We start from the raw sequence: 14,345 nt of genomic DNA on the forward strand, positions 1-14,345 counted from the left end.
CCACAGAACATGTCGGCATATCTAATGAGAGGCTAATCATTCATCCAACACAGAGACACGATGTGCATAGCTGATATACGCTGATGATGACCTCATTCACACACATATACACACACACGCACGCATACACAAACCACTGCAGAGACAGGCTTAGTCAGCTGTAGCAAACTGCAGACAAGAGGAGGGAGGAAATGAATGAGGATGGAGGAGCAGAGACAGGCGAGGAAGAAGTGGTGTAGAATCCGTTATAGCAGTATGTCAATATCTGGGCCTCTCTGAACGCAGCCGGCAAACATGCTTCTTATGATTATTTTTACATGAAATGTCGGATCAAAGGAGTGTAGAAGGGTTTTTAAAAGCTGGCTACAAAAAGGATGCTTGCCGCTACAGTAGTTTGACAGAAAACTCCCCATGGTACTACACACAATATGTGCAAGGGCACCCTCCTTTGTGTTTGATCACAGACTCCGAAAACACTGCAGTAATATTGTAGACCAGCTGCTTGGGTCACATATGTCTGCTTTACACAAACCTAACCTCCGCCTGCTGTCTGATGGTAACAGGAAGTGCAGTGACTGTATGGAACGTGTTTCTGCAAAAACTGCAGATTTTTATTTTTTTTTTTACATGTATTTTAGGCAAAGGCCACATTTTTAACGAGAGAGGCGACCGTCATGTGGCAGCTACACTGATAATGAGATGAGGTGTATCAGGATTTCAGCTCAGCAGGTGATTCATCAAACACGTTTGGGTTCTCTTCACAGCAGTTATTTAGAGCAGCGTGTTAATGTTGAGGAGAAAGAAAATCTGAGTTTGGAAAATTGGGCAAATTTAAAATGAACAGCTCAATTAGTCAGAATAAGTTGATGATAATGAGGAAGAAACTTTCACTGCTGCACTGCCGGTCACCAGTGGGTCACACATCTTAACGTGTCACAGGAATGCACCAGTTTATCAGCTGAACATCAGCATCCGTCGATATTTGCCGTGTTGACGCCATTGGACTATCGGCAAATAGGATGACATTCACCGATGGCAGTGGTCAACGTTTTCCTGTTGTCACATCCATTTTGCTCAGGCTAACAATGAATGGCCTTCTGTCATCCCTGGAACAATCAAAAGCATGTTGGGCACAAACCGTCATCTTCCCAGGGATGCCGACAGCACGAAAGAACACCAAAAACCTACTACAGAGGCATCAGGAGACATTATTTTTCCTGATAATAATACATTGTGTCCGTGGGTTGCATATTGTTACATCATGGTGCGTTCAAGCTCTACTCAGTAAAAATGAGAACCGGGAAGCGAAGCGAAGACAGATACTAGCCCCTTTTACACTGTCAGATTTTCAGCAAATGTTGGGTCGTTTTGCAGGCAAGCTGCGAGCGATTAGACACACAGAGCCGATTGGCGAGTTGACCCAAGGTGCCCAATTTTCCGCCGCGTAAGGGTAAACATATTGGCGGAACCTTTTTCGTTTAAAAAGAACGAGGTGCCCTTCTGCCACGGGAGGGGCTGTTGATGACTTGTGGGAGGAGCTGTTGATGACGCCACACGTGCGACCCACTGGCGGTGGATAAACAGGAAACAGCTGATAGCAGGAATTAGCGAGCAGCTAGTAGCAAGAGGGAAACACAAACCTGACAGACACTGTAAAGATGAGCAACTGGGGACACAAGGAATTGCGCGCCCTCCTTGTCCTCGCAAACGAAGAGGCCATTAACCGTCAGATGACGGGGACAGTGAAGGACGGGCCGATTTACGAGAGAATCGCCATCTGACTAGCCGCGGCTTCCCTCCCACGTCACTGTTTACGTCACTCGCTGAGCTACACGTTTTGTTACTTGCTCACGCCCCCCATTGCCCCGAAAAAGGCGCATTCTGTTTAAACAAAAGTAGGTAAGCGGCATTTTGCTGCACTCCCTGATTTTGTTTTTATACTGCAAATGTTGAAAAAAGACTGATTAGGCTTTCCTGCAAATTTGCACAATTCCTATCTAAAAAGGGCTTATGTGTTGTCATGATGTGTTCATTGTCATCTTGTAAAATGTAGTTTTTTGGCAAGAAACTTGAATAAATAAAGTTACCTCAAGGAGATGTGTGTTTTTACAGCAATATAAAATAGAGAGGAAATTCTGATATATTATGTATTGTGAAAAGATTTCTGACAAAGTTTTTCATGCGAAAGAAGGTTATAATAAAAGGTTTCATAAATTTGTATAGCTGAATTTGTGCTCATTCAAAGATCGGCCTTGGCATCTGCCCAGAAGTTCATCCCAAACTAGGACTGTTGAGCTGATTCTGACTATGATTTGGGCGTGATGATTGATGGGACCAAGTTGGACCGGGACTGTTCCCGTCTGGGTCAGTTTGTGCCGTCAGTGAGCAGATAAAATCATTCAGAAGATTCTAATCTTTAGTCTCCAGATTCAGTCGTTAAATATTTTCTTATGACATGTTTGATATTTGACAACAGCAACCTATGAGGGCACTTGTGTGTTAACAATCTTGGTGCTCGATTTGTCCAGTCATTTTAAGGTTCAGCTCGTCTTCGTGTTTGTCTTGTTCTTTATCCAAGAGATCTTACGACAGGTTGAAGTAAGGTTAAAGGTTGTGTTGACCTGCTGGAGCCCTGACCAATTCCACAAACCAGTGTCCTGAAAAACCCTATAAATGTTTTTGACTTAATTTATTTACTCTACCACGACAAGTAGCTGTTGATATTAGTGACATCACACTATTGGCTAATTAACACTTACACACAATCATTCTTCGTTTTCAACTGCATCACCACATAATAACAGTGTGACTGTGGCAAAAATAAAACCAAGCATGTTTCCCGTGAGAGATTAACTACCTTGAGCAAGATTTAAGTTCTCGTTGTGCAGAAAAGAATGGAAAATACTGCATGAGCTAAACATGATTTGGTAGCAAAGGTATGAAGGGTAATAAAGATGGAGGGTGAGAGTGTGAAGCAAGTGAGAGCTGTACAAGGTGTGAATATAAAAAAGGGGTTCACAGTCAGCCAGTGGGAGAGCAACGCTGGCTGAAGAGATGGATAATAATTAGTATTTCCATAGTGCCGTCTCCCAGCAGGGGGGCTGCAGAAATCTTTCAGAGACTCTTTCCACTCTGAAGCAGACGTGTACATCTCTCTCTGTCACTCCCCGCTCATCTTCCCACTTCATTCTTCATTTTTCTTCCTCAAACAATCTGTGAGTTTAAGAGACAATGATTTCCGAAAACTCTTTCTTTCTGTCCAAATCTTCCACCCATGTAGCCGGCATCGCTGCACAAATCTGGGGTGATTTGACAGACAATGATATTATCTACAGCTTGTTCCGATGTGTTACAGGGGAACAAAGTGGCCTTAAGCAGCCCCTTACTGTCGTAAATGGTCCATTAGACGTACAACTCCATAATCCCTGATAGAGTCACTGGAATGAATGGTCCGCTTGTGTGTGCTTGTGTGCATCTGTCTGTATCTGCAGGCGAGACAAGTCTTAACTCCAAGGGTTCTACAGCATTCAAAGCCTACTGTATGTGTACGAGACCAATCACCATTTTTTCCTTGATAAAAATGTAAAAAACAAACAAACAGTCAAATATGTTTCTTTGACAGCAGCTATCACGTTACACACACAAAGCCAACTGCGTGTTTTCAAAGTAAATAGCACTAACAGCGTGACAGAGTATCACTCAGGCGAGGGAGGATGACGAGCAGGTCAAGTGTCCTTATCAATAACAGAGAGGACGTCTCCGGAGCTGTAACCTTCAGCTCAAATGAGGAAGACACTTCTGATAAAGCTGGAAATATTTCAGCTATTTAAAGTCGGACGTGTGCATCATAAGAAAGATCAGTGAGGAATACAGTGACCTTGTTTTATCATTTCAGATTGCATTGTTATCATAAAACAGCTTATCGTTATCATAATCCACCCCCATAACCAGTGAGCTTACATGGTAGCTACACCTGTGGTATTTCTCAGCAGTGAACCACACACACTCACATACTCATCGCCAACGCCACAGCATGACGTAACACACACTGCTTTCTTATGAAGCCTTTAGTTAATGGTAGTAATAATCGTATTCACATTTGGAGTGTATCGTGCCTGCACTGTGTCTGTGTATGAACAAATGCAGCTTTTAGTCTGAGCGCTGAGTCGCTGGCTGAACAGCTGGTGTGCCCACTAGCCGGCTGTTTCACTGCGGGATGTTTCCTAATAACAAACTGGACCTCCTCCCATTTATCTGACAAGACCACTATAGCTACAGGAGCTCGCTGAGATGCTGCAGGGCCAGATCGCTTCACAGGACCACTTCAACCTCACCCCCACATTCCAGAGGAAAGGGACTGACGCTGCAGTGCTCTCAAATGTCAGAAAACAAGACTTGATAGGTAAATACTGGCTAGTCAAGACAAATTCTGGTCTCTCAGACATTTGTCAATATTCTGACTGATGGAGATTTCACGAAAAGGTTTAACGTTAATGGTAAGTGGAAAGTGCGTCAAAGTCAATTTTTGACTCCTACACAAATTGTTTTATTTATTAGTGGTTATCAAATAAAGCATATCCACCTTATTCCTGAGGGCGCTACTGTAGGAATGATTACGGGTGCGACTTCGGGACAGAGAGAGGAAATGCACTTTCCCTTGCTGATTAAATATGGGATGTGGTTTGTTCCGTATTTTCCTGAACACCCTGCTCAAATGCATCCACTACATTTTGATATGATTGGAATGACGTGATAAATAATAAAACCAAACGAGTTTGGAGAGCGGAGACGTATTAAATCAGAATTTGTGGAGGAGAATGACACCTGGAATGACAGGTCTGTCACTCACCGTCAGCACATGATCTCCCTGTATTTCTCTGTCTGACATCATTCTCAACCAACATTAGAGATTGCCTGCTATAAAATAAACTCAGCAGCATATCTTGAATTATGTTTATTGGTCATCTGGGCTCAGACCGTGTTACTGATTTGCCACACTTCTTTCATGTCATATGAATACCTAAAGTTATTTATCTAACTTCATTCTATTATTGTTATTAGTGAACTCAACTTTATTTATATTGCACTTTACACACCACACCGTTGAGCCAAAGTGCTCAACATACACAGAGGAAAACAAAAAGCAAAAGAAGAGAACAAACAAGAGAAAAAGAATATTACAATCAAAGATAATAGTACAATTAAAATAAGGTGCAATAAGTAGTAATAAAAGCACAATAAAGGCACAAACTTGGGGTGGTTGGCTTAGGCACAATCAAAGGCGGCAGAATCCAGGTAAGTTTTTAAATGACTTTTAAAAGTCTCAATGGTTGGGGAGAACCGGATGGGAGGAGGAAGAGAATTCCACAATTTTGGGGCAGCGATAGAGAAACTCCTGTCCCCATAACACTTAGTCCTAGATCTTGGGACTGATAAAAACCTTTGAAGTCTGCTGCTAAAGTCAGCGTCACGTTTCACTCAGTAGAACTGATTTATTCCATCAGCAGTTGTTAAGGTATATGTGTGGAGCGTTAGCTGGGAAACATCACGTTTATTCACTTCACATGGAGCTAAAATTAATATAGTATTATGTTAAATGTTCACTGAACAAATTAGTGTCATGAGAAATCATACAAGATCTTTTAGAAGGAGTAGATGTTTACTGTCAGATAGCTCGAACTCAAATTCAACAACACGTTAACACAGCATGGCAAGCTAATCATTTAAAGGAAGACGACCAATGCTCTGAGATGGCCGTCAGAGACAATAGAGGTAATACGTTATTACATCAGAGATGTAACAGGTGGTGTGTTCCAGCATAGTGTTACCATTGGAAAATGCCAGTTCTGGATTAGCACCAGAAGCCATGCAATGCATCATGGGGGCTAGGAATGAGGTGCATATGTGCCAGTTTTATCCACCTCGCTGTCAAACTTGCAGCAAACTGTTCAATACATAGTTGGAGTTTCACCCTCATCCTCTAACACCACTCAACTTCACTCCTGTTTCCAGGATAATTAAAATGCTTAGTTTGCACTTCCGTGCATAAACTTGGTTTTTATGCACCACCATTTTCTCACAAGTGCCTGGTCTGTACCGTACTGCGCATTCACAACTTTCAACAAAGATGGGAAGAAGGCAAGATGCCTCACCCCTGAGCTACTTCCATCATCAGCACTGGGAAAGAAAATGCTTAATTCTTTTTTTTACCACTTACTAGCCGGACGTGGTGTTATTCTTGCCTAGGGCATTCGGGCCAATCCCTATTATTGAGCCCTGCAGGAGAACCAATACAATGGTTCCAAGACATGATGGTACTCGTCTGAAATTCTGATGAACCTTACGGGGAACCGTGTACACCTACACATGTTCTAATCTGTTGCTGAATGCCAAAAGAAAAAGAAGAACACCTACCAGCAAGGACAAACAACAACAGCATGTGGAAGACGGTGAAAAGAGCAGCTGCTGAGACAGCTCCTCCTCAACTCGTCAAAAAGCGTTTTGTCCTAAGGTCTGTGTATTTTTATAGCAATGGAAACACTGCGTAATTACGCTATGCTACAAATGCCAGCAGTGTGATGGTGTCTGTAGTACTCTTTACTCAGTGTTTCTTTAACATGGTATCAAATTGGGTATCGAGAATCGAGGAATTTCACTGGTATTGGTAAAAACTACAAAATTTCTGGTATCATGAGTCTTATATTAGTGGATCTTACATACCTTGCATGATACATTGGGGGATTTCAGACAGACACAGTGTGTTTCGCAAGACAGACACACATGCAGAACTTTGGTCCTGAGGTCAAAGCAGCTGGAGACAGCAGACACCACATTGTGGCAGATCATGTTTAGTATGAGCCAGGAAACAAAATTGAAATGAGGAGCTGCAGACGTGTAATGAAAGTGAACACTGCCTTTCGCCTCAGCTGTGTTTTGGACACATGGAGGACAGTGAGTGCAGCACCGACTCTGTTCACAGCTGCTGTATCTGTACACGACACCAGTAATCGTTCTGCTGTACGTGTTGGACACACTGAACACAACAGTGTGTCTGCTACAAGGATGTTGATGTATAAACGTCTCCAGTTACAGCAACAAATTATCTTCCACATAGGGGTTTGGTGAATTTAAATCTGGAGAGTAAAGAGAAGTGGTATTGGACTGCACTTGGTTTGGACAGACGCCCTGATTTCTGGGAGTTGGAGTTGGTGCATCCCTTGTGTCAGACTTTCTGACTGGATTATGTTTTCAGCACTCTGTTTAAACAGCGCCCTGCCTTATATCATGTTATAAGTGATTCCAAATCGCCAATTTAAGTCCCACTAGTGGCTAACAATGCCACTTAATCCATTAAGTCCCCGCTTTAACAATAATCTTGGCAGAAGACGTCTCACAGTCGTTGGATCAAATGTGTTTCCATTGATTCTGACATGAACACTTTGTTGGCTTTTGGATTTGTCATCTCTGTAGTAGGAGCGCCGTTCATATTTATTTTATATTTATTATGGCTGGAAAGGAGCTGACAGGCAGCACAGCTCAGGAGTCAATAACATCCTCCACTAATTTTCCCTCTGTCAATCACTGAGCGACCACTGGGGGCAAAACGAGGGGAATGTAATTCATATCGAGCATTTTACTGACATCTTTAAATTTTGTTTTGTGGCAGCGTGAGACACTTGAGCAGACTGGAAGTCTTTATACGTGACGCTGAAATGGAGCTCCTCTTTATGACTTTGATGCATTACAGTTCTCATAACTCTAACAGCTGCTGAGAGACCGATGCTTCTCACAAAACATAAAGTTATGAGATGTATGAGCAGAGCCACTGCTAGGAACACTGTACACCTCACCAGCACCAATAAAACATCTTCTCTGCCTTTTATTAAAACAAGAATCGTCTGTTAATCCTGGAAGAGAAAGCGGTGACTCTTGACTCAGAGTCACACTACTTTCCTCTGTCCAGCTGGCACGACCAAGACCAGGGAAACAGTGGACATGTCCAGTACTTTCCCATGTGCTGCAATGACCAGATGGGACTGTTGGACAAAAATGAACAAATTCACTGACACAAAATATCAACCATCACGGAAGTGTACAAATACTGTTTTTTTTTTCTTGTGACCCTTCCTTCACCACATAACAGTTTACATATCACATGCTTCTGATAATCATCATGTTAAAAAAAACACTGCCACAGTGGGACAGGCTCCAGCTTTTGGCAAACAGAGCGTCAAGGGACTCATCTTCATATAATGGATGCAACAATGTTCAGTTGATCTTATCTCCTCTTTGCTGACTGACACTTGACTTGCCGTTGCATGTTTACTAACATCAGTGATGTCACTGACACAGAAAATAATACAGTGCTTTGTTTCTTGCACACAAGGCCAGAGTGACTCGTTGCACCCCCATCACCTCCCACTCGTGCATTACCACGTCACCCAAGTTCCCATTCAGTGCAGCACACACTGCAGCCTATACAAGGTGGTTTCACTACAGAGTGGTGCAGGAATGGGCACTAAAATGTGGAAATGAGTTCGCATTTTAGCACTTCTGGTTCCCTCTTGAAGTCAGTGTTTTTTTTTAAATAGGTTTTTGGTTAGATACCTCAGATAAGGTCTGTGGTTAACAGCGCTGTCTGAATTTAATATTTTTATAGGGGTACTGGTAGAAAAAATCCACCGGCCAAGCATATTTTTTACCTGCTAAAATCATATCTTGCCTCTTTGTTAAATCTATATTAGTTCCAGTGCATTTCACTTTCACAATAAGGTGTTATGAGGAATACGAATCTAAAGAAGAAGGCTGGTGCAAAATGCCTAAGCAGAATTAATAAGCAGTGATGCAGTGAAAATGTCAGGGCAACAAAGAGTTTGCCGTCTTGGTTCAGACTGCAGAGCCTCCATGTTTTTATTGCGTAACCTTCATAAGTACGGGCGCAACTCATAACCCTTGGCGTCACATTAGCCTAATGGTAGTGAGCAGCAGAGCAGTGGCAAGTGACTTTCAAAGAGCCATTTTTGACCAAAATAACTGGAGCTGCAGAACACATTTGAGTTTTATATGAAGATAACACAGCCTATTAAGTCGAAATTAGCCTATCAACATTATTGACAGGTCGAATTGAGCATACATTAATAAGTTATACCACAAGGTGGCGCCTCTGCAGTGGGCTCTTTATGATTATTCAGTACTTTAACTTTGCATCAATGGCAGTTAAAGGCAAAGGAACCTGTCCAGTCCCTATTAAATTCTCTATTTTCCTCCAAGACGTTTTTTTTTTGGATTTGGGATCCATAGCTAGCCTAGTGAGGGGGACTCAAGACTAGCCACCGTTAAAAAGGTTTGGCAAAATTATAACACATGATGTATGACGCATATTTTAGTGGATGAAACATTTTTCTTAGTTACAGTTGGTGAACATAAGAACTTCTTGAGGTTTTTAACGACGATAAATGAAAATGAAAATGCTGCGAAAGGAGCAGGAGTGATTGAGACGGACAGTTTTGCCGTACTACACACATAAAAAAAACATCTGTAGTGTGTAAATTATGCCAACGTAGTCTTTTATTACATGACTATTTTGGCACAAACGTTTACCTGCCAGTGTGGCAGATAGCCATCTGGGATTTACTTACTTACCCACTTTGAAGGTTTCAAATTTGGATGCTGCTTATGAGATTTTCATGTTTTGTAACACGGCATTATGTTATTAATTATGCCTCTTCAGTATTTTGAACTTTTACGTGACTTTAAAAATACAAGTGGCTAAATGAGACTACAGAACATCATCACGGTGAACACGGGTTTACAGCCTTGTTGTAGTGGTGACACTGAAGTCATGTGACGGTGGTGTTGTTTGTTCAAAGCCTAATGTTAGCTTTTTACTTCTCGTGATAGCACTTGCACTTAAAAAAACAATAAAAGTGGTGTTCATGTGTGATTATCTTGCTGAACAAAACATGTAAGAATCATAAACTTTTGTTCACCACAGAGCTTGTTTTCTGTAATAATCCAAAATCCAATTAAAAAAATATAAAATCAGCTTTTTGTTGAGGTAACCAGGACGATGTTAACTTCTGTAATGGCCCACAAAAAAAAAAGTAATCCCTGCGCCAGTCTATCGTCGTCCTTTGAAAATGTGAACCAGCGCTTCATGGCGGACGATAAAAGCCGAGTAGTGTTCGAGTCAATCATATCTACAGCCCGATAGCCATGGATGAATTTACATTTCTCTCATTCAACGCATTCTGCAGCAACACTTTCTTCTGCCTTATTGCTTTTTCATTTCTGAAGATCATTCCCGATATTCCTCTGGAACACGCAAAGTGTTTCTGGGATTAAGAAGGAAAACGAGAAGGAGACAGAGAGGCAGCGAGTGAGCGTTGCCAATCCCCCCTTGGAATCCACACATTGTTTCTCCTCGGCCAATGGGGGATTCTTATCAAAACGTTGCCAGGACTATCATGAAAGGATATGGTAATTATGGAAAAACACACACATACACACACACAGAGCCAGGAAGGCCGACCAAGCACCAGGCTAATATAATGTGTCTGGTGTGGGGGCTATTTACATACCCTTCCAGAGTGCTTGTCACATTCAATTAATTACTCTCTGGCAGGGTGACAAAGATGATTAAAAAGAAGGATGAAAAATATTCCTCATATGGCTCCAAAAAAAAATCTGCTAATTCCTTTTAAAATGAAGCCAAATGATCTCTAAAACAAGGCACGCTGTCTTAGTGAAAGTTAAAGGTGTTTTTTCTTCCACTCCCAAGAGGGATTACAGAACCATTGCTTCTACTGAGGAAGGCAATGCAGAAAACTGAGTCAGAGAGGATGTTTGTAGGAGCGGCTGTGATCATGAGCTGCGCTTTATTCTGGCATGTGGGGGGGTGCTGAAGCCTGTGGGGTAATGAGCTGCATCACAGCGTCCGTTCATAACCCCTCACATCTGATGTCTTTCAGCGAGCACTGCCTATTTAACACTGTCAGATCAATTAGTAGGTGAAGAAAGGGCCGGGGAGACGTGGAGCCCTTTGTTCAAACAGCCGCCGCACGCGAGGAGGTACAGTACAATTTAAGGGAATTCATATCGGGCAGAAGTTTTTAATGTTCGCAATATGCTTCACTCGTTGTACAAAAGAACAGGCAGAATCGGGATTGTTGTGGTGAGACGTGTAGGGTAAATCAAACACCGGGGATGTGACAGCCTTGTGGGGGGATCGGGAGCTGTTAGAATGAGGCAAATACCCCGAGGGGCATATGAATACAGAAATCTACATTTCAAGTAGCGCCGTTTCTCCGCTGGCTTGTATCTCCGCCTGCCGCTGAAATGCGCCTGAGCAGCCTGAGCCTAATTTTTTACATATGACTGAGGACTCCCGACTGCAGCCGAGCTCAATCCATTCGTCACGAGGGCTCCTTTCAGCCGGGACATTCTTCAAGGAAGCCTCCCTTTACACAAAAACGTCATTTTCTATACAAACGTCTGCCCATGAAATTTCTTTTCCCCCCTCTGCTGTTTGGCCCTTTGTCAGGAAACATAATAGCTTGCTTCAGCCAGATTAGCCTGGTCTTTGAGATCGGAGAGCCGACAAACAGACTGCGACGCGCCGAGGGGATCTCTCCGACTGTGACAGATAGTGCCTTCGTAAAAACAAGTTATTTTCTGTCACTTCTCGGCTGCTAAAATGCACTCTGTATTAAGCACGCTTGAGGAATTGTTCTATTGTGACAGGTGAGAGGCTCAACCTCCATTAGTGTAGCTGTCGGCAGATACAAACTTTTCAAAGGGGAAATTGCTTTTTTAAAGCCTTTCAAAATGTAACATCCTTTTGATGAGTTAACACAGTGAGCCAGCAGGTGCTGAACATGTGGCTTTTGTCAAATATTCAAACTGAAGAGAGAAAAAATCTGCAGATAATCCATGAAATCAATGGATGCAGCTGTTCACCTGAGAGGTGTACGCTTACAGTCTTCACAAAATTGTTGTAATCATCCCTAATACAAGTCCATTTCACACTGTGCAGGTGGAATTACTGTTGATGAAATTCGTGATCTAATTGGTGAAGCAGGGCAGAACAATATCTGATTGGCTACTGATGACTGTTTAAGTCCCTGTGAAACGGCAGTCAGAGTGTCATTATCCTCTGTATTTCTCAGTGAAACTGAATATTTAAACTGTCTACACTTACAAGAGGGATTTAAATCAAATCCTTCACTCTTTGGTCCGCTTTAAACGAACCCTGGTTTCAGGATTGGTGCACTGGATCGATGCACGCCTGCTTCTGCATCGGGTAAAAATATTTGGAGTGACTAAACCCAGCTGTGGCCAGCATTTTTCAGCCTGCAATCCAGCGAGCATCCACGCATCACTGAGTTTCCCCTGCTCTCTCAGCCCTACAGGAAATGCCTGGACTTCAGTGACCTGCTGCCTGCGCTGCTCGCAGTTAGAATCTGCATGGTCACACCTCCACCTTCCCCTTCGCCCTCGCACGCTGCTCCCAACAGTCATCACTTTGAGAAGAATACCAAGTGCTGACTCAATGAAAACCCCACACAATGAAAGCTCTTACTCAGATCTTGATTGGCAGGAGCGTGCCTCTGTCTTTCACCACGCTCTGAGGAAAATAAACCAGTCGAGCCACAGCAGTGTGCCTTTCCCACCCTCAGGGAGTGTGAGCAAACACATGCCTGTTGCTACAGTGATCTTAATGGTAAACACCACCGATCAGGTTAATGGCACAGATATTTATTTCTTTTATTTTCCCCCCGACTCAGATCCATGCCACAGACTGCGCACAGGGTCCATTCATTATGCTTCAGCCTGAGCAAACACTTGTGCAAATACGGCACAATAATCTACCTATGCTATTCATGTGACTCATTGAGCCGGCACAATCCATTCACACAGCTCACACAGGCTCACACACACCGGCGCGCGCACAAAAGTGCCTCAGGTGTCTGAGCAAATAGCCCTTTGAAAACACACAATCAACAGGCTCCTACCTGCAATTTGGCGGCGGGTCCAAGGTTATCTCTGCGAGCTCTTTCTGGATTCTGAAACGAGAGGAAGATGGGTGTTATAATCAGCCTCAAACGCACAAAAACAGACAGTCGTATAAATCCTGCATGTAAAATCAATCTGTAAGTGTATACACTGAATACCTCATTGATTTTCTAATGAGCTCCTGAGCGCTGTGATTGAACACAGGCATGAGTGCAGTCACGCAAGATCAACACGAGGACGCACGGCTGAATATTTGCCATTTTTTTTAAACCACATGAATTGATATTGATGTCAAAAGGGCGTGTCGGAGAAAGGCATCGTATCACATAATTAATTTTGCTGCTGATCAAGGTCCTGTCTCAGCCCTCAGCTGTTGGGTTTCCACACAGGGCACATAAAAAGGGGTTTAATGAAGAGCCTGTAGAGAGGTCCGATTTCTCCCTGGTTAAGTGCCCATTACATAATCATATTTGCCAACAAGGATCCAGTAACCAGGTGTCGTACTTTACAATCACTCAGTCACTCATAAATGCCTGTCATTGTCTCCATGTGGAGAGCACCACCTCTAATGATGGAGCAACTCAAAATGTTTCCTATGAATGTGCTTTTTATTTCTTCGCTTGAAAACTACAACAATAAAGCACGTTATATTCCCTAAATCTCTCTCTTTGGATTCTTCTAAATTCCTTGATACTCCAGATATACTGGATAAATGAACCTGGCAGCTGAACACATTAACACTGACAGTAGAAGCAGAGATGTTTGGGTTAATCGCAGTCGGCAGTCGCCCCCTCCGACAGGCGAAGGTAGTCTGTGTGAATGTGGAAGTTCTTCAGTCTGAAATTCCTTTTGACACCAGCTTTGGGAAAAAAACAACATTAACATATCCCTTCTGCCCGAGCCCGACCTCCACAGTGTTGATGTGAAAGCGCTGTGTGGAGGAGCTAATTAAACCCAGCAGGAATTAGCTGCTAGCTTAAAATTTAAATCATCACATCGCTTAAAAAGTGAAATCTATTGAAAAGTATTGAGTGAAAATTATTCCAGCATCTACTTGAGCCAGCCCCAAACTGTCAGGTTTCATTTGCATTCTGTGAATGTTATTGTGTTTTTTAGATGAGATATTTACAAGCTGAGTAAACAATCTCACCTCAGGGCCTTCTTAGTAGCTGTTTGGGAGCTTCGATCATATGACATGATCTTCATGAGGAGATGGAGCTTGCCCATCTCTCATGGATTTGTAGGGGTTTGATTTTCCTTTTTTTCTGTGCACTTTGAGCACTTCTTGTCTATGCTGGATTGCCTAAGCATGGTTGATGCTCACCGAGCGT

At 42.8% G+C, this 14,345-nt stretch overlaps 2 protein-coding genes across 2 annotated transcripts in view; both read right to left on the bottom strand.

Annotated features, from left to right (window-relative positions):
- rpl15 (ribosomal protein L15) overlaps nucleotides 1–14,345 on the bottom strand; it is a 993,591-nt gene that overhangs the window by 103,135 nt on the left and 876,111 nt on the right. The window lies entirely within an intron of this gene.
- Nucleotides 1–14,345, bottom strand: part of LOC126383912 (ubiquitin-conjugating enzyme E2 E2-like) — an 84,144-nt gene that overhangs the window by 57,458 nt on the left and 12,341 nt on the right. Inside the window, exon 3 of the mRNA XM_050034666.1 lies at nucleotides 13,014–13,064. Within this exon, the coding sequence (XP_049890623.1) occupies nucleotides 13,014–13,064 (51 nt within the window). The remainder of the gene's footprint in view (nucleotides 1–13,013; nucleotides 13,065–14,345) is intronic.

Source organism: Epinephelus moara, chromosome 22 (assembly GCF_006386435.1).
Source record: "Epinephelus moara isolate mb chromosome 22, YSFRI_EMoa_1.0, whole genome shotgun sequence".
Classification (NCBI taxonomy): Eukaryota; Metazoa; Chordata; class Actinopteri; order Perciformes; family Serranidae; genus Epinephelus; species Epinephelus moara.